The sequence below is a fragment of the Corvus cornix genome, chromosome 1 (assembly GCF_000738735.6).
Source record: "Corvus cornix cornix isolate S_Up_H32 chromosome 1, ASM73873v5, whole genome shotgun sequence".
Classification (NCBI taxonomy): domain Eukaryota; kingdom Metazoa; phylum Chordata; class Aves; order Passeriformes; family Corvidae; genus Corvus; species Corvus cornix.
Window position 1 is genome coordinate 91,166,408 of NC_046332.1, and position 23,729 is coordinate 91,190,136.

The following is a 23,729-nucleotide window of genomic DNA, read 5'->3' on the forward strand; positions in this document are numbered from 1 at the left end:
TCTTCAGAAAAACAAGATAATTTTATTCCCTGGGAAAATGTCTGTACTATCATCTTAGACTGGTACAAACAATATTTCTAGGAAAGGAACAAGGACTTGAGTTTCTTTTTACTTGTCTGCAGAGTGCTCCTTTGTTCAGCTATTTGTATTTTTTCTGCTGCCTCTTTGCATTTGGAATTTTTTTTTTCTTGCTGCTGCTCGTGGGACGTGCTGTGCCTATGGTAGTGCAGGACTGGCAGGACAGGGGAGCACCAGCTGCAGCCAAAGCAGAAGCCAGCCTGTTGTCCTCCCTGGGATGATCCTACTCTTTCAGCTTGCATGTAGTGATGGCAAAGGTAAGCCAGCAAATCTCCATAGAGAAGTAGCAGTTTAAGTACTTATTGATGGCTGCTTTATTTGTAAGTGCCTTCAATGCATCAGGTTAAATGTTGAAATTAATTTTAGAAGAGGGAAAAGTCTGGACAAATTGGAATTTTAAAATTCTTTACATTCTAAGTTTAAAGAATTTTAGTGAGAGTGTTTTTTGCTGTAGTAATCTTAACTATTTTTCAGACAGTTCTATGTAATTTGGGGGTTCTAAAGTGGTTAATTTGGTTTTGTGATGTTCTGTATGCATACCAAATTCTTAAATTGTTCCTGCTTGTATCTGATAGCTCTTCCTTTTTGTCACTGCTGCTGGTCTTGTGTTTAGGAGAAGTGGTGATGTGCACTACAGAAAGCCCAGCATTGTTGCCAGTGTTGTTAAAAAGCACCACAGCCTCTCCATGTCACAAGTAGCATCTCACAAGGCTCTGGCTGGGCATCAGCACATCCCCTCAGGTGGACTCTTCTGAGAGCCCTTGCAATGGACAATTCCAACCAGCAACTGACAATGCCTGTCCTCAGTGCTTCCCAGAAAGGGGTTTGACCATTGTTCATGGGTGAGCCTTCATGCTTGAATTTCTTGTGAGCAGTACAGGCAAACTGCTTTCTTTTCAGAGCAAGGATATGACAGCTCTGAAACTGTCAGTTTTATCACCCCAACAGAGCCAGTTGCCTTGCAGATATGAGTAATGTGAGGTAGAAATGAGAAGACCAAGGTAAACAAACACAAAGGAGTAAAGAAATGTGTTTCCTATCTGGAAACGTAGAGTGTGCTATGGATAATACAGCCAGGAAAGGTCTGTCGCAAGATTCATAGTCCCTGGGCATATTTCATTCATGTGAATGGTGCTTACACAGCAGATAATTTGAGCTGGTTTTACCTTCACAGCGTTGACATAGAAATATTTTCATCCCCTAAAACAGGTCTTAAACAATAGCCCGATCATATTGCATGCACAGGGTGATCTGCTCAGGGGTCTGCAGGGTTTCTCGGGTTTCTTGCTGCCATACATATTTGTTATCACAGCAGATGACAGAGTCAGTAATGCAATAGGTACATGACTCCATTCCGTCTACGGAGACATTTTTGAATTTGTACATTTTCCTTTCCACCTTCCTGCTGGTAAAACAACCACAGATGAATAGTAAAACAGGGCATTTAGTATGTGGAAGCAGAAGGTGGATAACATTTCTTCACTTGGTACAAAATCTTGTTTTACTTTCAAAGAAACGCAGAGCCAAGCCTGATAATTTTAGACCATTTTTACAGCATGAAGAGGCTTCCTGAAAAGCACCACTGATAGGAGGTGTTGATCTGTAAACCAGAGACCTTGCCCTCAGTGTTCCCTCCGTGAAGTGCTGAAGCCCTGGTATCAAGTGCTCCTTACATCCACCACATTTTTGTTCACTGCTGTTGTGCTTTAAGTGTTCCTTAAAAAACACCAATACAAAACATCCCCCCACCAATAAACAAAAACAAAAAAAAGGTGCACAAAACAAACAAAAAACCATCACCACAGACTAGCTAGATCAAAGGGGGGAAAAGTCTAAATTTTAAATTCATGTTACTTCAAAAACATATTACAGAAGTGCCCCAGTTATGATTATCATCTGTCTCACAATGTGCTGTCTTTCGGATCTATTCTAAACCTCTCTTCCCACTTAAGGGCTTTCTTCCCCATCCTCCTCTTTTGCCATTTAATTTAATAAATCGTCGGAGCAAATGTGCCATGTAAATTGAAATATGCATGAGTGTCATATAGGGTGAGAAATGATGGGGATTATCACAAGAGCAGGAAATTCTGTAAGTAAATACTGGCCTCTCTAATTCTGACCAGTTTTGGTGTGCTTTGAAAAATCAGATTGTGCTTTTTTCTTTCAGTAAAGAGAATCTCTTGGACTGGAAATGAAAATTGTTTACTTCATGGGATGAGGCTTACTAACACTTATAAATAGTAAACAGAAATATTTATCTCCCAGGCAATTGTATTTTCTTGATTAGAGCATAAGATGAGTAGCTGGGGTTTTTAACTATTTCTGTTAACCAAATAAATTTTTACAATTAATACATGCACTGCAAGATAATTTGTTTTCCAGCAAAATTTGCCTTCTCCTTTTTAGATAGGAAAATCATCTGGTGGGGTTTAACCCCTAAAGCAGACAAGCATTATCCACTCATATCCCTAAAGATGGGAGTTAAAACCTTCTTTATTTGTAAAACTATATTTGTATTTTAAAAGATACACTTACAACACCAAATTTGATTCAAGAGGGAATTTGCCACTGGCTTTTGCCTGTCCCTGTGGAGAAGAAATGGCCAATGGATATGCCTTTGTTGTGGCCTACAATGGATTTCCCTCTTCACCAGAGAAGGACCAGAAGGCTCCACTAGCCTCCAAGAGCTCAGTCTTTTATGGAAGTTGAAAACCTGGAGGCTCCTGATGGATTTATGAGACTTGGCACTAGCTGGGAGGAGGGTAGCATGCATGGGAGGAACAGTTCGCACTATCGATCTCGTCATTTATTAATCTTTTCAGATGTTTCTGAGCAAAATGCACACTGTGCTAATCTGTTTCTAAGTGGATAAGGAGGCATGGGGACTTGGCATGTGGTCAAGTCACATCATCCCAGCAAGTGATTGCCCTTCCTTGAGATGTCAAATGGTGCCTTAACTCCATGACTGTGTGGGCTGGGAGCTGGCAGGGAGGACCAGGGAGGCTTCACCAACCCCAGTTAGCTCTTCAGCACCAGCCCCCAGCAGAACCTGGACCAGTCCTATGGCTGTACCTCAAGGAGCCAAGAGCAGCAAATTCTCTGAAGCAAGTCAGAAAGCTGTGTCTAACCAGTTATGAAAGATGAAGCAAAATAGTCCTTCTTCCTTGGGGCAACAATTTAGGGAAGCAATGGGGGACTAAAAGGACTTGTCCTCTGTGCATCTTCCCTTTTAAATAACACTTGTGCTCAATGGCACACCCGTGGCATAAACAAAAGACGGTGGTAAAGATTTATGACTGAATTTTACAAACATCATTAAAAAATTATTGCTAGATACTGTATACACAGAACACTGAAAAGGAAATCTATTTTTATTAAAGTTTGGAATTTGAAAGAGGGAGATACTGCCAATAATTTTTCTAAGGTCTGATTTATAAATGAAGTGCTAATGAATAATTCCACAAATGGAGCTACATGGAGTAAACCAAGGAGGCAGATTTTCGCTGCTGCTGGTACAAGAATAAATCTGAGTTGAGTAAATCTGCTGTGTATTGCCAATTTTCATCATACTTGGATGTAGAAATATAATTTTGTGCAGTACTTAAAGAATGTAAAAGCTCTGTACAAGAGGGCCAGTGCTCTCCTAGTTGTAGGAGCATCCTTGACAGTGCTGGTCCTCCAGGCAGAGTCTCACAGGGCATGCAGTGGTCTACACTCTGCTGCTGGAGAACAGCATTCAGCATTAGCAGGGCATAAGAAAATTGTACCTAAATTCCCTTTCCCAGCCCTATGGAAGAGCTGTTGCTTGCATGAGTGCATCTCCCTCTGGCTTTGCTCCTGGAGGAGGTGGGAGCTGCCTGGCCTCAAAGGGAGCAGGTATGGGCAGTGCTGGCTGCCACAGGGGAGCCAGTGCTGGAGGACAGCACCTTTCTGACACACAGAGGGACCAGCAGGTATCTCCTCTTAATGCCAATTAGAGCTACACAGTGTTTGCTGAGGGAGGGGTTTATTACTGTTGGTTAGGTTGTTAGCTTAATGAGATTGGACAAGATCTAATGAAGGAAGACAAGTAGGTAACGAGTCTGTAGTAGTTAAACTGCTCTGCTCTGGGATTTTCTGGGGCTGTGACATGGCATACTCTAACAGCCTGTTCCCTGTCACAATGTCCCATTCCCACAGGTGCCTCACTGAAAGCTGTCATATTGGCAGCACTGGTATTTTCCCTTGTACTGAGCTGGCAATGGGTTGTCAGTGTGACTTAACTGGCAGTCCTACATGTACATGATCAAATGACAGCATCCTTCTAATAGACAGTGAACTGTGCAGCCAGTGATTGATTCCTGACAAATCAGACACCACGGCCCCGCTGTCCAGCTTACCCAATTCAGCTGCCTTCCAGGGCTGCTTAGCCAGAGAAGGGGTAGCAGCAAAATGACAACTGCCCATCACACAGATAACAGTTTTGGGAAAAACTCAGTGGAAACTTGTGCAGCTAATGATGGTAGAAATGCTGACTGGGAGGGGTAGGCAAAGTTGTACAGCTGAGATGAGGGGTTGGTCAGGTAGTCCAAGAAACAGCAAAGACCTCCTGCATAACTGAGCATTGGTAACCACATTGTGGAGGACGAGAACATAAACTTGCTCATCTTCAGCATCTCCAATGCACTTTTCAAATCATCTTCCAGACTTGGCTGCCTCGGACATTTAAAAAAGAGGGAAGGTGAAGCTGTAACTATGGAAGTTGGGAATAATTTTGTAGCCATCAGAGATCTGGAGCAGGTTACCCTGAGTTACTGCATTTTTAGGGAGTTTGCTGTCAAAGACACCTCTGGCTTATGACTAGATGATGACAGAATCACAGAATCGTTCAGGTTGGAAAAGACCTCTAAGGTCATCAGGTCTAACCATTTTCGTAGTACCACTGTGTTCACCACTAAACCATATTCACCCAGTGCCACACCCACATGCTTTTGAACACTTCCAGGTGTGGTGTTTCCCTGGGCAGCTAATTCCAATATTTGACCACCCTTTCAGTGAATAAATTTTCCCTAATATCTAATCTAAACCTCCCTTGGCACAGCTTGAGGCCATTTCCTCTCATTCTTGAGGAATTCACAATAAATTAAAACTAAATGCAAAGAGGAGTTTTAATATCATTATGTATTTATTTTTTCAGGAGGAAAAAATCATTACTGTGTTGGGCCAGCCAAAGAATTATACTTCTTTTGAACCTTTTTTAAAAGACTGGGAAACTGATAAGTGCCCCATGTGCTTAAAATCCCCTCAGGGAACTGCAGTAAAATAGAGACAAGACATTGCAAGAAGGTAGAGTATTTTCTGCCATGGCAAGGGGTCACTACAGCTTAATTAATTAGAGTTTCTCATTTCTCAAACACAGAGTATCCAGCTGTCTCATGCCCTCCCCTCTGCAGATGTCGTATGTGTCATGTACTCAGAATTTATGTCAACATTTGCCATCTCATTGAGTGCCTCCATCCTTTTTCCGTGTGATAGGCCATTGTTATTTGCTGCCTCCTATTACCAGTCGTTCCCATTAGCACTATTAACACCAGGGTTGGGGGAGCTTTTCTTTTGCATAACCACTTTGTGCTGACCTTCCTCGGAGGATGTCCCCATCAAGGAAAGACTCTTTGCAGAAGAGGTCACACTACTGTAAGAATGTATGTTGAGGAAGGGGGGAAAGGATGTGAATCATCTAGGAATTCACACTGCACAAAATATTTTCTTTTTCTTCCTTGCAATGTGCAGTCCTTTCTTTTTTTTTTTTTTCCTTAATAGTATTTTTGCTGGAATACTTTTTGCAGAACAGAAGACTGGAACTCTTCAAAGCTGTGGTGCCAAGTGTCTCCTCTCCCTCCTATTTCAAAATAAATCATTCTCCTGGTGGTAATGAGCAATACAGAAAAATGCAGGCAGTGAGGATTTTGCCAGGGAGAGAGATTTGTAGTGCTGTGCTTTGGCTTCTATGCAAAGTTCTATTTAATGACACTGCCACAGAAGGAGTATTATATTATCTGTCCCACTGCTCAAGCCTTCAGTCTCAGCATTGTATAAGCACACTACTTTTTTACATTTATAGGCAGCAAGCGATTCCAGAGAAATTCCTGTTCCAGCTACACAACTCAACAGACCACAACTGTGCCATTACCTCACCCTGTTGGGGCAAGTCCTGCTTCTGCAGCTGCAGAGGGTCTCTGCCAGCTGCCCTGGGAGACTCCAGCTGCCCTCCCTGGGAGCCTGCACAGCCCACAGGGCGAGGAGCATCATGGGGGCAGCAGCAGTGCCACTCTTCAGCATCTATGGAAGCCCTAGAGGGAAGAGGAGTGGTGGGGACATGGCTGGTCCTTGGCTCTCGGTGCAGGGGGAACCTGGACCCATTAAGGTGGCACTACTGATGCAGTGAGACAACCTGCACCCAAAGCAGTCTACTGATCCCTAATATTTGGTGTGTTTTCCTGCTAAATTTTTCTTGATTTTGGAGGGAAAGTTAGGAGATTGCTTTTTCTCTTGAATTAACCAGGTCGATTTTGACATTCAGAGACAGTATAAACAGGTTTTACCTTGGAAATCTGCAGCTTAGAAGAACTAAACTGTTGTTTAAACAAAATTAATTTCACTTTACTGTCAGAATAAAATATTTCCGAAGATTTCTGTTTTTTGGGAATTTCTTGAAAATGCCAACTTTCATTTGGATGGAATTCGCTGAACTACTAATATTCATAAATAATCTTTACAGCCTTGCCTAGTTAGAAGAACCCCATGCCTGTCCCACCAGTATGCCTTGACCTCATTCTGAGGGACAGATGAGACCATTTCACTGCATTCCCAACAGTTTCTCCCTGGTAAGATAACCAAGCTGTGCCGGGCTTTCCTTCCATGGTTCAAAGCACATCTGCTGGGAGCACAAGGAGAGCACATCGGCCGGGTCCCCCTCTTGGCACAGCCATTCATTCACAAACATCAGTGTAAACCTGGGCTGAACTGCAGCCAGGAGTGGGGATGGAAGTGCCCATATCCTGTTACCAAGCTCCTGAGCTGCTTAAGCCCTCCAGCTGAAAGCTGACCTGCAGCAGATGCTGCCTCAGCAGCTTCCAGGAGTCAGAGATGTCCAGGCACGGCATATTCAACATATAGGGCCGCTTTCTTTGCTGGTGTTAGTTACCCCAGCTCTAGTGACACCACCAGCATTACACCAAATCATGCCATAAATAAGATCAGGCCATAATTATCTGAATTTGCCACGGCTCATGTTTCTCATGACACAGAGGCAGATTTTTAGTCAAGAGGGCCTTTGTTAACACATTCCTGCATTTCTCAGTATCTGACGTGCCAAAAGTAAAGTGGCTCTCGACACTATTTCATCTGACCTTCCTTTTCAGCAATGGCTTAATCTTGATTTACAGTATTGTCAGTGGATCACAAGGCCCATCTACCTGGGATTTTCAGGGCACTGTTATTTTTGGAGACAGTTGCCAGCTCTGTTCTTGGTCAAGTGTCTGTGGTTGACACTCTAGTGGCCAACATGCTTTTTCTGGGGACACTTGCCTGAGGCTCTGGCACGGCTGAAGGATTCTTCCTGTGATACCTTAACTCCCAGTGCCCAGGAGGACATATGGGCCAAAGTGGCCTCACAGCCCCCCATCTCAGATGAATATTCACATTTCTCCCATCATTATCGTTTTGGGGATTTTAGCAGGAGATTAATGCACCTTAATGCTCTAATAAATGAAGATACTATCCTTAAAATCTGGCAGGAGGAAGCACAGCTTTATGCCTGAGTAAAGTGGTGTTTATATTAACAGTCTTCCAATTAGCAAAAAGCAATCATCGTTTTCCTTGATTTTACAATCCTTCATTTGGGGTTAAAGGGGCTTCATTTTCCCAGCAGGAGACCTGGAAAATGTGGCTTGCTTTGGCATTTCAGCAGCATTTTCTGGCACGTATGGGATTTATGGCTGGTTTGATGAAGTTAAAGCTGGCACAGCTTTTCTGCAGGTGGAACATTTGAGCAGACAGGTTTATACAACTATGAAGAACTGCATCAGACTGGAGCAGAACTTGATTTAGAGGAAATCTGGGCAAGGTGGAGTGTTATGAGAGAAGAGAGAAAAAATAAATATAAAATAAATTCAAGCACTAGATTAGATGCCTTCCTCTCTTTGCTGCTTGTTCACACTTTGGGAGTCTCTGGCATCCCCTAAATAGAAAGCAGGCACTCTAAATCAAAGCAAATGTTTTATCTGTCGTTTCTGACATGACTCAATGTTTCCTTGGATGGGCTGGCAAATCAGGTAGGCTGTAACCATTTTTCTCACCCACGGTGCTGTATTTGAGGTTCCTGCTAGTGTGGCGGTTGCCTGTGTTTCAGAGGCACTGCCAGAAGGTGGGGGTGGCGTGGGGGGAGCCCCATGTCCTCACCAGCAAGAGATGAAACATCTCTCACATCCACCTTCAATGATGGCCCGGATGTTGCCACTGTCCAGACCTTCACTGAAAGCTGGAACAGTGCCATTACATTATTTCCAATGTAAATGGGAGCTCTTCAGTTGTTGGCTGTGTGTCCCAGGGCATGGTGAACATAAGCTGACTGGCGTTTGTTATGAGTAACATCACGCTCTACCATGGCTTCTCTTCAATTAAGTTCTATTCATGCACTTTCTTGGTCATGGCAGGGAGAGCTTTCTGGTTTTCTGTGATTCTTAGCAAGTGAACTTTATCTTTTTATTCATAAAATTCCCAAATGATAACACAGAAATGCCTCATTCCTGCCACTATCCCCCCCAAGAGGCTTGTGTGCCAAAAAAAGACTTGGAATTGGCTGACAAGTAATTTCCTGTTTTGCAGCCATTCCAGGTTTACTCAGCTACCAGCCACCCCCATGATGAGAATTGTTCCTGTTGGAATGGCAGCAGACTTATTCCTGTTGTGGTTCTTTTTTCCTTCTCTTCTATGGGTTTAAATCTGCCAGGTGCTGAACCTTAATTCTTGCAAAAGCTATCAATGAATTCTGACTTTTGTCATACAACTGGGTGATGATGTGACATCTGGATCTCCTATTTCCTGTAAGTGTTAACCCCTTTCAAACTTTAAGCTGTAGCAGATGGCTCTGGCCCATGAATCAGGTTTATTTCTACTGCAGTATGTCAAGGAAAGGATCCAGAATGTTTTTTATCCCTTACCTAAATGATGTGGACACTACAGTCCAGAAAATAATGAAGAACACGTTTGGTCCTTAAGTATCTAAATCTCCTGATGCACCTCAGTGTTTGGCTCCAGAGTTTCCAAGATCCACAGGTACAGGAGCACACAGACAATCCTGCCTGCTTGGGCTCTGGGTACGTAGCACCCACACATGTGCTATTCTAATGCAGAGACAAGGCAAAGTCTGCTTTTCTCTTCCCAAATCCTGGGATGGACCTTGTGTTCACAGATCTGTTAAACTGAGGCCCAGGGAGAGGAGATTGCCAAACTTGTTAAAAATATATATACCCATCCACAGCTATCATTCACGAAAGACCCAATGTGCTCTCCAGGTGGCTGTGCCACCAGTCTAGAGGACATCTATAAAAGCTTGCATGTGCCTCCTGTTGAATCTGAGGCACAGTCAGCTAGACTAGGGTCAAAAGAAGATCAAGTGGAAGTAACCTTAGGGTAGGTGACTACTTTTGCCAAATCTGCCCATTGCAATGAAATTCAAGCCTGAAATTCTTAGCCAGTGTGACATAGCAGTGTTACTGGTACTTGCAATGGCCAACATAATTTTTTTAATGGAGTTTTGTGAACATACAAATTTCAGTTCTCATTTTGTTTAAATGAACTTCTGTAAGCATTGTGTTTGCAGAGAAAGCCCCAGCGATGCAAACCCTGCAGAGTTCCATGTCAATAGGCAAACAAAAATTACTATTATGTAATTATTTTTCACATCCTTTTTTTTTTCCCCCCAGCTTTAATTGTGTTTTATTATTTCTTGGGTACAGCAAGTGCTGAAAAAGTATGCATAGCTGATTAAAGTAACCTTGAATTATGTGCTGAGTTTGATAGCAGGGACATAGTCGTGTTTCTTTGTGTATCTGCAGGTTCAGACCGTACCTGCGTGGCTGTGCACTGGGCTGTGTCAGTACAGGCAGACAGCAAAATGGACAGGCTGAAAAGCCTGCACGGTGCTCCTGACCTCCAGCAGAACTGCACAAAGGAGGGGTTTGGTGCAATGATGTGCGGGAGGCTGCATTGTGTCAGTCATTTGAGCAATTGGCCCCGGTCTTATCCTTAGCACATACTTAACACATCTTGCCAAATTATGCGGTTGCTTAGTAATGCGAACAAATATCCCCTGGAGATTCAATAACCAAACTCATTATCACTTGTCATGTAGGCCAGGAACTGAATCCAGATCTCCAGGAGTGAATGACTGGTGTGTTAACCTAGTCTCCTACTGCTAAAATAGCAGAATGAATATGTGCAAAGTCAGCTCCACACAGTGGGTAAAAATATGCCCATGGTAGAAACACAGAGAAGGTCTGTTAAAAATGATTCTCATTATGTAGATTCCATTATCTGAAATAATTAGGGGGGAATTTAGCATTTGTTAATGTTCTGAAGAGAGACATAAGTGAAGACTGATTTTTTTTTTTAATTATTTACTTTTATTTTTACAAACTAAGCAATATAGCTGTTCTGGTTAAGTGTTGCAAAGGAAGAGGTTGTTGCATGTATCATCTTCTGCACCTCAAGAGGCCACTGAATCCCTTTGAAAACAAGATCTTGTTCCAGTGTCACTTGTGGGTGCTGTTAGGTGGGTCAACAACACTCACCTCAGCTATGTGCAGAGGCCCCTGAACTTGCTCCAAGCAGGTTAGTTTGCAGCAATATGGCCACACTATCAGGGATCATCGTAGTGGTGCTGGCACTTCCCAAGGATCCAAGCTCATATCCCAGTCAGAAATGTGCTGTGCTGCAGGGACATACCCTCTCCTCTGGGACTAGCTGGATGGCACTGCATTGTGCACACCATAAATCCATGATCTGAAATTTTTGCAAGGACTCTACCTCTCTTCAGCGAGTTCCTTCTGGTTCATCAGGAAAATGAAGAGAATCAGCCAATTTGCTTAACAATGATTTTTGGCAGTGAATCCAATATTTGTAGATCTGCGTACTGAATACATATGCTGTTGGCTATAGAGATACCACATTTTTTCACTCATAAGCAATCCCAGCTGCATATATGGTTTTTGGACTTTAAAAAAAAAATTTATTCTGGAGTAAATTTCAGACCAGCTGCTCAGCGTACAAATGCAAATTGGTTTACTTCATATAGATAATGTATGCACATCAGACACTGAGGGTGTGTGTGCACTCATAATAATGGAAGTTCAGAGGAGATGCAGATTGATAATTTGGCTGAACAAGGTTGATACTGGCAAACATGGAAGGGAAAACCTTAAACTTCTGTTGTGCTTTCATGTAGTATCTACTCAAAGGTAAAATGGGCATGATCCCCCTTAAGCAGCATTTTCTGTCACTTCTGCTGGACACTGTTAGTGCAGATCAATTGTTTTTTAGAGTTTGGTCTACAGGATCTTTCTACTGCCATCAGCACTTCTCAACTTCTGCTGAAATAACCTTGTGTGACAGCAAGTTTGCAAAGTTCCGTGCAATTTTTTTGTGTTAAAATAGCCAACAATTGTTATAAAGGAGACCAAATTGAGGGGATGACAGATTCTCAGTACAATGTTTTGGAACTGGGTTTGATTTTTTTCCCCCTTTTTGTTCTACAAAGAAATTTGTGGTTTTGAACTATTGAACACATAATTTCTCATTTCCTACCTGTGTGAGAAGACATTGATCTAGTAGCTACAGGATCTCACTGGCTGAACAGTCCTTCTATATGTCTGGGGATTTTACACTTATCAGGTTCTTGCAGAGGTAACAGCATGTTTAGTGCTCTAGAAGTATGAATCACTAGGTATTTGCTACAGTGATATGGCCAAAAGGATTTTAAAGCTACTGTCACACTGCATCATGCTTACATTGCCTTCATCTCATGTTGCAGAACTTTTGCAGATTGCGTGAAAAAGCTTAATTGGTGTTGGCATTCTTGCAAGGATTTGGGTATTGGCCATATCCGGAGCCAGGACACAGGTCAGGGTGCACTGGGGCACAGAGTAATAGCAGGTGTCTGCTCAGGCCTGCATCATTCTTTTCATCTGTGGTCCAAAAGAAGCTTTCTCTTCTGCTCAGGGTACAAGGTACCTTGGTGATATGTTTTTCAATTTTTCTTGGTACTTATCATCTCATGTGGCAAGCCAGGCCTCTTGTCAAACTTCATTGAGCTCCCTTCTTCATCAGGAGCCGGACATCGGCATTACTTCTGCTCTTTCCTGCTGTCTTCATTTACCATGTGAAAGTTGCAGTTTCTGGTCATTCCTGCTTGGTGTTAAGTTCTTTAAGCTCATGAGAGGGATTTGAAGGTGCTTTGGTGCCTGTGGTGAAGTGGAGCATGTAGAAAAAAAAGGCTGAGAACCTGAGAAATGAATCTATTGCGACATTTCTTGTTGATTGCAGAGGACTAGACTCAGAGGTCATGTGGGAGTCTTGTGGTCTCAAAGGGGTGTCTGTCCATTATTTCTTGACTTTTCTCATACTTGCTCACATTCTGGATTTGCTCATACTCACTTTGTTCCAACCTGCACTGCTAGGCAATTACAGCTGAATTATTGTTGTGCTGTAATGGACTTACGTATAATTTCTGAGCACAGACATAATCTTTCAAGTTATAAATCCATAGAAACATTTAAATGAGGATATGGACAACTCTTTAGTTGGGATTCTGGTGGGCAGGGGGATGAGGTGGTGTAAAGAAAGCACTGGCCTGACATGGAAATTAAATTCCCTTCCTTAGAAATACAGCATAGTAATTCCCATCTGCTCAAGTGAAAGGCCCAGTGAGCTTTCTCAGACTTGGAACTGTCACTGTCATACTGAAACTGTGTGTTTAGGATAGGGATAAGCCTATGGAGCCCATTTGGGGGCTGCTGCTCTAAAAGGACTTTCTGGTTCCCTTTTGAGCCCTCCCATGAGGTGTGAAGTCCCACTGCGTTCCTTGTGCAGAGCATTGCCCTCATCTCGCAGCCTGAGGAGGCAGCTCGGGGAGCTAAACCCACAGACACATTAACCAGCAAAGATTTGCCTGAAGATGGGCTCACAGATCAAAAAATCGCACCCTTGGCCACTTCTTTCTCAAAGTCCTTCCTCTAGGTCCCATTTCTGAAAGAGTCCAGGGAGTTGCAGCTTTCTCCAGCAGCTCAGGGAGACCACCTGACCACAGAGCACTCTCTGCTATTTCACAAAATGCTCTTCCAGACCTTTAGTCTTAAGATGTGCTGAGGTCACATGACACACGTAATATGAATAGCTTTCTGAAGGCAGTATGATGGAATAATTATGTGTAATGGGAACAGAAACAAAGCTGAATTGGTTTTGATGTCATGGAAATACAAGATGTAGTCTTTTTCAGGGTATCTTTATGTTTTTTCCAAGCAACACTGAACTCCATTCTTTGCCTGTGTTTTGCAGATGTCTTGTTTCCATACCTTAGTCACTGTCCTGAAATAGGGACCTAATCCCAGTGAGAAGGGTTAGGGCAGGCTGGGAGCCTGAGGTGTTAGCTGAAGGAGGGGAGAGGTAAAGCTAGTGTGCTGATTTAGCTGCTAGGGAAGTGTTGAGGATTGTATGTCTTACTTCTGCCCCTCTCAGGGGCCAAAGTCTCTTCTTCCTTTCATGAGATATACCCTAATCCTTTCCTGAAGTTGTGTCTAAAATCTGCCTTTCAAAAGCAAAATACTTTTCAGTTTCATTACATGAACAGAGAAGCCTGTTTTATACAGCATCCCCATGATTATAGCATTAACCCAAGGTAGAGGCACGGGAGTTCAGTTCTGTTCTGAAGGGATTTGAAACCATACAGAGATGAATAAGTAATAAAAATGTATACACCAGCACTGTTTTGCTTTGTTGTTAAGTTTGTCAAGTCTTTTTCTATTGCTAATATGCAGTGTATCTAATTGATAACCATTGCCTTACCAGCAAACTATTTCAGTAAAAGCAGTTTATTTCACCAAGTTAGACAGTTACCTTCTCAAACCTGAAAAAGAAATACCCAGATATCCTGTTATTATTGGTTTGAATTATTTATAACCTGTAGCATTTTACAAGACATTGGAAAAGCAAATGGATCCCCTATTTTAAATATTACTTGGTGGTAAAAGGTGCGTGCAATGCAGTATGAGATTGCGATCATAGCACTTTCCCTGGTATCATTTGCCACAGAACTTGAGTGTGCTGCCACAGCAGTGACAGTCAGGAATACTGTCATTACGGGCAGTGGGAGAGCACTTGATTTATTTACATTCATGTAAGCAAAGTCAGAAGTTGGCCTTGGAAAACAGTAAGGTCATTGCATCTAGCAAGGTATACCTGCTAGTTTTCAAAATGACTGCACAGCTTGGCAAGATAGGGTTTATGAGCTGACTTTTTATTAATAACACATCTATGTGAAATATTTTCCCCTCTGAGGTTTACAGCCCCATATTTTCTCACAGAAAAGCAGGGGTATTATCTTTGTTGTGCAGCTTTGTTGATGTCAAATGCAGGTGTTGGTGATGCAGATGTCTAACTAACTGGAGTGAGATTTCAGTGATGGTTGTTTCCCCCCGGCCACTTGGGTCCTGAAATTTCTTGAGGTAGATAAAGGTGACCAACATCTCAGAAATTGTACCAGAAGTCAGGCAGTTTTATCCAGGAATCAAGTGTTTATCACCAAGGCACAGAGAAACGAGAAAGCTGGGAGGGAGATGGTGGGTAGGGAAGTGTGGGAGTAGTGCTGACACTCATGTACCTGTGCCTTTTCCTCCAAAATATCTGAGCATCAGGCACCCCTGGTTATGATGGGGGTTTTCTAGCTGGTTTTTCTCTTTTACTGTTCTTCATTAGCATCAGTGCTGAACATTGGATACTACATACTCCAGGTTATCCAGAAATTCAAACACTTCAGTCATTAGTATCAATTTCTCTGCCAGAGGGCTGGTTACAGCACAAGCCTTTTCTTTTCCCTTTCCTAAAGACATTTTCCACCCAGATCAGTGATGGGTGATTATCCAGTCTAAATCAGGATCCTATTATATGAGGTAGAGGAGACTCTTTTGACTACTGCTGAAATGTATGTAATAATAATAGCCTTAGAGAGGAGTGAAATGTAGCACAAGCATCCTCTGTGTGTCTCTTTAATTAGAAACCATGCAGAGTTTGAAATCCAAGGTGCTTCCTAACATGTGCAGCATTCATTTTAATCATTCCTCAGAGTGCAGGAGGAAGCATCAATTAAGTTCAGCATGAGAGAAACTCCTGGGAGTGGGTGCAGGAAATTAATTTTTTTAGTAATACTATGAAATTGATGATGATGATGATGCCCAGGGACAGCACTTTGAAAGCATTAACCTGAAAAGGCACCAAGCAGCCCCGTACTATGTCAGCAAGCAGCCAAAGCACTGAAAGATCCTTAAGGCATAAATTTGACCCATATTCTGTAGATAATCAACTTTCCTCTCCCCAAAGGGGATTTGGAAGAATCGTATAAAAGCATGATTTGCATTAAGAAGCCTTGTATCTTCCTTGATGTTTTCCTTGTCTGCTCCAACTATGGGTGCTTCCAAACATCAAACTGCACAAAGGTTTGCTCCATCCAGGGGAGAAGCTGAACTGCTCCTAATGGGAGCCCGGTGCAGCAGTGGAGGGGCCTTTCCCACCCCGGAGGAGGTGTGGACTGGTGGCACTGGAGTGCGAGATGCTCTTTGACCTCTTCAGCACAGTGGGGCACCCCTGTCCTGAGTGCCTGGCACACGTCAAAGCCAGAGCTGAATAAAGCCCTCCTGGCAGTCAGCTGGCTGACATGCAGGAAGGTGCCAGCCTGTCCTGTCATCAGAACTGAGGCCTGAAAGCAATTCCTAATCATCTTCATGAAGAAAGCGTGTGTCATTAAATTGCAGCTAATGAATCATTTTGGGGCAAGGGACCTGGATGGGAGAACAAAGTGGAGGCAGGATGTGGGATGTCAGGAAGCCTGCAGTCCCACCAAGGAGTGGGCAGGGATTCTGAAAAATAAGGTCCTCTTTGAGGGTAAATAACAACCACAGGGATACGTCTGATAAACAGGGCTGAAATGCTGTGATTTAAAAAGCAGATTTTTCATTTTTAATGGATAGCAGATATTTTCTTATTGCTAATTGCAGCAAACAGAGGGGAAATAATCTCTCTAAATTCCTGGCAAGAGGGTAGTCATGTATGTTTCCTCAGACAATGTGAGCATGGACACCCCCGATGGGCTCTCACCTGAGAAGGTCTCCAACAGCAAAGGGACGAGGAGGCTGCTCACACAGTGCAGATGTGGATGAGCTAGCTCCTCTCACGCTGACACTTTGAGCCAAGAATATTTCAACATTAGCATCTCTTAATGCAGTTTCATCTCACTGGCTGTAAAACCTGTCCTGGTGCAAAAGAAACCTCTGTGATTTTCATGTAACTATGAGAAAAGCGCCATAGCTGTTTTTGTGTAACAGGATTTGTGTGGGCTGTTGGTAAGGGCGCGCTGCTGATAAATAAGGTTCAGTTGTAAATATTCTCTAGTGACATGGGAATTTATCCAGCTATTGAAGTTTACAACTGAGCTACCGAGGAAACATGTTCTTCAGCTCCACTGTGCACGCAGTCCACGGTGCATTTATCAAACGCCCTGTCAGTTTAGGGAAGGCACAGTTCAGATATTACAGTATTTATGAAACTGTGAATACCACCTCAAAAAGTTCTCTTAAGAGTACATTTTTTAAAGCTGTCTTATGAAAACTTTGGACAAGTGGAAAGCAGAGGATATATTTTCAGTTTTATAGTGCAGGAATCTGCTCTGTGGTCACATGCAGTGAAAAAGACACAACAGAAAGAACTGCTTCCTAGGCACCACATTTATTTATCATAAAGCGTAAAGTAAAAGCTGCATGAGTAAATCAAATGCGATTTTTGGCAGAAGTTTGGTGTTTAAATAGGTATTTCAGATCCTCCTCTTCATCAGAAATAAAAATCAAGGCTGGCTTCTCATCCTTCATCCATTTAGCTGTTTCAGTTTACCGGCCACCCTGACACCACAGGCAGGTTCTTTGGGTGGGCACTTTTTCATCTCATTCCCATCTCAGAGCGTCTTCATGATCTTTTGTCTAATACTTCCTCTCCCATACTCCTTGGAAACCCTGGCAGTGACCTAGCTCCCTCCCCTGTAAAAAACCATCCCTGTTTCACCCTTCAGGCCTTGCAGTACTCTGACAGCTCCAGAGACTCCTCAGCTCCTCAGTAAAGGCAAGTGTCAGTATGGAGGAATGATCCCCACCTGTGTCACCTCAGAAAGACTAATTTTAAAAAATTCTTAATTTTTAAAATTCTCTAGATTGTTTTCTTTGAGTGCTGCAGCCTGTGAGCTGAGGCTGCCAAAGTGGCTTGTGTTGTTTCAGGCGCCAATTTTCTTGATTCTCAGTGATTGAAATGATGGGAGAAGCTTTTGTGTAACCTTTAAGTTAATGTTTTTGTGAAGGGAGGGAGGGAGAAAGAGAGGAGAAAGATTTTCCTGGTGTGCATTTATTTATGTTAAAAAAAATAAAAGAAAAAAAAGAAAGAATGAAGTCTCCTCTCTACTGGTAGCAATCCCAGCAAGATTCACTGGAGTGGGGCTCCCTCTGTTGAGCTCTGGGAGCTTTGCCAGATGCTAAATACAGCTGCCCACTCCATTTTTTGGGGCAGCTTCATCTCCAGGCCCTTCCTTACCCCTCTCCTCTCCCTGTAGTCCAGATGAGAAAGAAAAAATTGCAACAGAAAAGTCCCAAAAAAGCAGGGTCTGGGAGTAGGACCTCTGAGCTGTGACCTGCCTGGTCTCTGTCAGGAGGAAACCCAGCTCTGATGAGTTGTAGCAGGACTGGACTGTGAAGTCCTTTCTGGGGTGGGAGAGGGTTTCTGCTTAGGAAACGCTTGAGTCACAAGGCAAGGAGCCAAAAAGAAAGATGTGGAAAGGCTGGAAAGTAAACCAGAGGTATTGGGCTGGATAGCAGAGTTACAAAGACATTGCTGGAAAATGTAAGCAATCCCGTGCTTCGTCAGCTTCCACCAGGAAAGATCAAATGAAGCAGTTACAGCAGAGATTCATGTTATGGGCTTTTATGCAATGCTTCTCATATTTTCCCCAAAATGTTCTTTTTTTTCTTGCTGTGACCTACAGCATAAGGAATTGTGGAAAATTCCAGGGCTGTAAATGCTGCCATTGTGGAGGTGAAAAAGCCTGAAATAACTTAAGGCTCTAAAATTGCACAGGGAACTGACTTTTAACTCATCTATTTTATTAAAAAGCAAGCAAGGACTGGTTCTGTCAGGTGGCTGGGAAAACTGAGCCATGGTTCTGCCCAAAGTAGTGTCATCTGGGGAGTAATCAATGAGAGATTTCATGTTTATTTAAAGGTTTTAAGACACACTTTGAATTGAGAACACAAGGCAGCCTTAAATACATAATGTTGTAATGCCTTGAATATAAGGAGAGGTTTTTTTGTGTTTCTCTGCATCATCAAGGGAGCTCCTATTTGATTTGTAGCATGTCTGTATTGGTGGCTCTGGCAGCTAAATGTAGCCAACTCTGCTGTCTTTTCTCCTTGAACTGTTCAAATAGAACATGGCTGTCAGTTTGCTTAGTATAGTTGCACTGGAAAATGTTTTTTTCTATTATTTGTGGGTTCTTTCTGTGTTAACCCACCACCAGTTCTTGAAGCCCTGGCTCAGGAAATGTTTGGTGGCTCTTGACCTTGTGAGGCAGTGAGCTGAGGCATATTTTGTCTGATGGTTTCTCAGGAAGCCACACTGCATACTTGGGTTAGAAGTTGTCTCGGCTGTTGGCTGGGATTTCGTTGACCAGCTTCTGCTCTGAAGTGTCTGTGCACAGCAGCCAATCCTTTCAATGAGATCCCTGCACAGGATTATAAGGGTCAAATTTGGTCTTTAGGACCCAGTGAATGGTTTCTGCCTGAAAGGTGAAGGACAGATATCTTAGAACATACCTAGGTTTTGTAAAGGCTATGGCCAGCACGAGACATCACTAGATATTTTCCTCAGTAGAGGCTGCCAGACATTCAGCTTTGTTTCAGCGAAGATTACTTGTAAGATAAAGCTTTAGACCAGGTAGGAATTTTCTATACATCCACACCGTTTCATCAGATCAACGGAATTAAAGTGGTTCAACTGAAACCAGAAATTGACCCACAATGCCAGCATGTGCCAGCATGTACCATAAGTGTTCATGGTACCAATTATTAAAGAGCAGAGAGTTTGGAAGCATTCAGGTTTTGCAGAACGTGAGGGACTTTGCACTGACACTGTTAAACAGCTGGCTGGTACTACCCACCGATTCCCTGGGCAGCAATGGCTGTGAATTCACTGCTGGAAATCCAACCTGACCCTGAATATCATGTGCTGTTTAATAGGAGAGCATGTAGTTTGAAAAGACTTCACTTATACAATGGGTTACTAAGAAAGAGGGATCTTTGAATGTGTAAATATTGGTGGACATGAGTGAGGGGCTGAAGCAATGTGAGATGTGCAGAGGACGTGAAGCTATTAGCCATGGTTATGAGATCAGATGCACTCTTGCATTCAAGTTGTGAATCTTTCTAAGAGAAATGGCATTGGACTGTAAACCTCAGCTCTGATATTGGTAAAGCAGAGAATCCCAGACAGACCTTTGTGACAAGCTGTGCAGTGGAAAGCCCTCTGGTATTTTCTCAGTTGTGCTGCATGCATCAGCTGCATTTGCTAAAGGAAACTTGGAAACATTCTTTTATCTTGCTGTGTACAAAGATGGATATTACAAAGTGAAACACAAGTTGTGCCTGTTTGCCAGATAAACTACAAAATAACCTCAGCAGACACTGTTGTCTTGGAAGATCAGCTTGTGCTCCAGTGGCCCATTGCTGAAGAAGATGAACACCATCCCGTACTGTTCTGGGGTGGTGAGCGCTGCTGTTCCCTGTTCGTTGGAGAGCAGTGCCCATGTGCTGTACCTGCCTGCCTTCGTGCTCCATCTGTTGAGCAATTCCCCTGCTATCTTCATGCTAATTGCAGAAGTCATTTCTGGAAATGGCAGATAGGGTCCTAATCTGTTTGGACACTTCCTGTCCATGTATAAAGGCTACCTCTTGCAAATGTGTAGAGACATTCCCAAGACCTTTTAGTTTTGGAAAAGCATTTTACCTTCTGTTCCAGGTGGGAGCCATGCACAGCTCAAGTGCATGTTGTCTGCATGAGTCTTCAGGTGTCACAAGGACTGCAGCCCATCTGCAGCACCATCGGCCTGGATCAGGGCCTAACTATTAGTTAACCATTAGTTAACCATTTCATTTAACCAAATTATACAGTAAAGCTTTAGTTAAGAAGTTTATTTTTATTATGATTAATTAATAACTATATGGCACTATCAATAAACATGCCACTTTCCAGAGTATATAAGTGATTACATTCAGTTTTCATTCTCCATGGTGCTGTTTCTATTGTCATCTTAACTACTTTTATTCTCAAAGTTGATTTCAAAAAGGTTGTACGTGCAAAGTGTGATTTTTCAGGCTTTTACTGATGTCACACAGAGCTGACTAATAGCACATAACCAGTTTTTGTCTTTGCTTCTTTGTGCAAAATTAGATTCTCTTTGATTAATTTTCCTGTTATTAGCTTTCTGTGAAAGCAAATGCTGCAGTGTCACTGTTGAGATGTGGTGGACAGGTGACCTGTGCTTCTGAATGGCTGTACGTAAGACAAACCATCTTATACAGAAGACAAAGCACTTCTGAGAGTTTTTGCTGTGAGATATGATGATGATTTATGATCTGTCACCCTGAAAGTTCCTCTTGAGGACAAAAGCCAGAAACTCTGCAGGTCAGAGATCTGGTGGTAGTATACATTTTTTGTTTTAACTGCACTGGCTGAAGTTTGCCTCAATCCCTTGTTTCTTCAGCTCGTTGCACGCACAAGTGCTCTCTCCTGCCTCCCAGGGCTAAGTGACGTGTTTTAATTTAAGTGAAAGGCCTTGCTCTGGAAAAACGTTAAACTGAGAGTAAGTGCAGCGGGCAGGATGGCGAGGAGCAAGCGGGCAGTGCACAGCCCTTGCTGCCCCTGCCAAGTCCGGCAGACACGGCTGTCACTGCCACCACAATGGAGCTGCTTGCTGTGCCAGACTGCCTTCCACTTTTCTGTCCTAAAGGGATCCAAGCGGGCGTTTCATGCTCATGATTTAAATTGCTCTCAGCTGATTTGAATGGGTGTTTTGGATGCCAAGATCCCAGTAATAGGGCAGTAATAGGGAGTAGCCCGTCTCCTCCTCAGCAGTCCTGCTGATGGATGCTCCATCACGCAACCCCTGTCCTCTCCAGCACAGCTGCTGGGATTTCTGCAGAGCTCTTACGGGTGTCAGGAAACCATATGCTGAAGTGTTACGCAGCCTGCTCGTGGGGAGTTTCCTACCAGTTGGAAAATGTAAATTCAGTCCAAACCATTGCCACTGAATCTTTGCTTGTGTAGACTGGGAGATTCAGAGTAATGTGTGATGCTTCAAAGTAATGAAGCAAAAAATTAGCAGTATGTGTTTTAATTATTATTTATGCTCTATAGTAATAGCTTGTGTTTAACTGTATTTTACCACTGAGATGTGCATGCTTTCAATTACTTTTCATTACTTTTTCCTTTCTGTGTCTTTTCTTCTTTATCCACTTTTAATTTACTTTGGATGTTTACACTTGATAGTTCTTGATGAAAGAGATAAATGTATAAACATTCATGTAGAGGAACAGATTCTTCAGAAATATATTTGGAGGATGGGGGATATGGAGATAGATGTTGAAGAATTTTGAAGGACTGCAACAAGCAGCGTGCCAGTGTGTTTTGCTAAAGTGGCTTATGTACAGGTTTAAAAAAAAAAAAAATATTGTCCCTAGCAGTGTTCTTATCAGGCTGTTCCAGCAGCGTGTTCTAAGGTTGTTTGGCTTTATCCATTCCTGCTTTAGCTCTGACTGTGATCAAGATCCATGGAGCAGAGGGAAGGAGGAGTTAAATACTCCTCCACCTTTTGCTTTTCTTCAATTGTTGGATTCTTTCATCCTCCTGAAACAGTGGTCAGGTGATGCTGCTGCCCCATGGGGCTGGCAGCATCACACCTGCCTCTTGTGGGGGATCCCCATGTGCAAGGGAAGCCCTTGAAGCCAAGAGGTTGAGGTTTCCATTCTTTGCACAGCTTGAGCTGCACAAGGCAAGACCTTGGGCAAGAGAAATTACCCTTCAGCATTAACATGGTTTTCACACTGCAGAAAAACAATCTTCTGCTTTGCTGTTGTAGAGAGCAGATGTAGCTGGAGGCTCAAGAGGTTTCTTGGGTTTCAGGGATCTAAACACAAACTTGGTTTGATAGAAGGGTTGGATCATAGCATTTCTGCCTGGGTTTAGTAGCCTTGACCAAGTTTATTTTATTTTTGATTTCTTGTTTTATAGGCACTTGCATGGTATTTTGGGCAAGCATTAGATGTGTTTTTTTAAGTAGTGACCTCCTCCATCGAGTCCTGCACACAGAATTTGGCAGGCGTGGGAGCCTGCCTTGCTTTTGAGAACATTGGGAAAGTGTTTATTTTCTGTAACTTTTGAAAACTGAAGACCTACTCTATCTGTGCAGCTCACATTCTACTAAGCTTTCTACTGGGAGAATTTATTGGAAGCAAGCATGTTTGGGTTTTTTCCCATTCCTTTTGTTCTTCAGGATACATAATGAAGAATGCTCCAGCTTTGCCAGTTAATTGCTTCATGGCTGTTGTTTGTCAATTTGCCAGCAGGTTTCTGCTTAACTGCTGCCATTTGACATTGCTGAAACACAAATGCAGAATGATTGAGTTGCCAACATATCATTGAGTCTTCTGCAAGGGGGATTTTCAGCATATTAACGCTTCAGGCTTTTACGTCAGTATTGATTGCTGAAATAGAAAAGAAACCTTTGGCAGTATTCAGCATCGTGCCAGCATGGATTTAGTGGCAGGAAAAAGAAACTGGCTGCTGCCGTTGACTGTGACTTCATCCCTTCCTTTCTTCCTTTCTTTCATTTTTTATTTCTATACACACCCACACAGCATTTTGAAATTTAATACACATCATAGCCAAATGCCAGTTAGCTTCACAATAAACCAGCAGGGCAAATCAACTACTTGAGGCAGTCAGTTGTCGAGGCTGTTTAGTTTTGCAGCCACCTGCATTATGCCCGATCAGATTTCATGGCAGCTGGGGAGGGGATGATGGCAGGGGTTCCTCACAGTGAAGCACAGGTCAAGAGCTGGCTTGGAGGAAGGCAGTGGGGTGGTGGTCTCTGCTGAGCTCCCCACAGGACAGCCAGGTTGCCACCACACTGGTCCCTGGATGCAGGAGTGGCCATGGTGGAGCTGGGTGCCATGAGAAGAGGAGCAGCATGATGCTGCTGGGGCCAGGCTTGGAAAGGAAGTTCCCCTCCGTGGACATAGTGAGGCAGAAGATGC

At 43.0% G+C, this 23,729-nt stretch overlaps 1 protein-coding gene across 1 annotated transcript in view; it reads left to right on the forward strand.

Annotated features, from left to right (window-relative positions):
- The first annotated feature begins 231 nt into the window (after nt 1-231).
- Nucleotides 232-23,729, forward strand: part of SH3RF3 (SH3 domain containing ring finger 3) — a 119,396-nt gene continuing 95,898 nt past the window's right edge. The window contains exon 1 of the mRNA XM_039549452.1: nt 232-335. Within this exon, the coding sequence (XP_039405386.1) occupies nt 327-335 (9 nt within the window). The 5' untranslated portion in view covers nt 232-326. The remainder of the gene's footprint in view (nt 336-23,729) is intronic.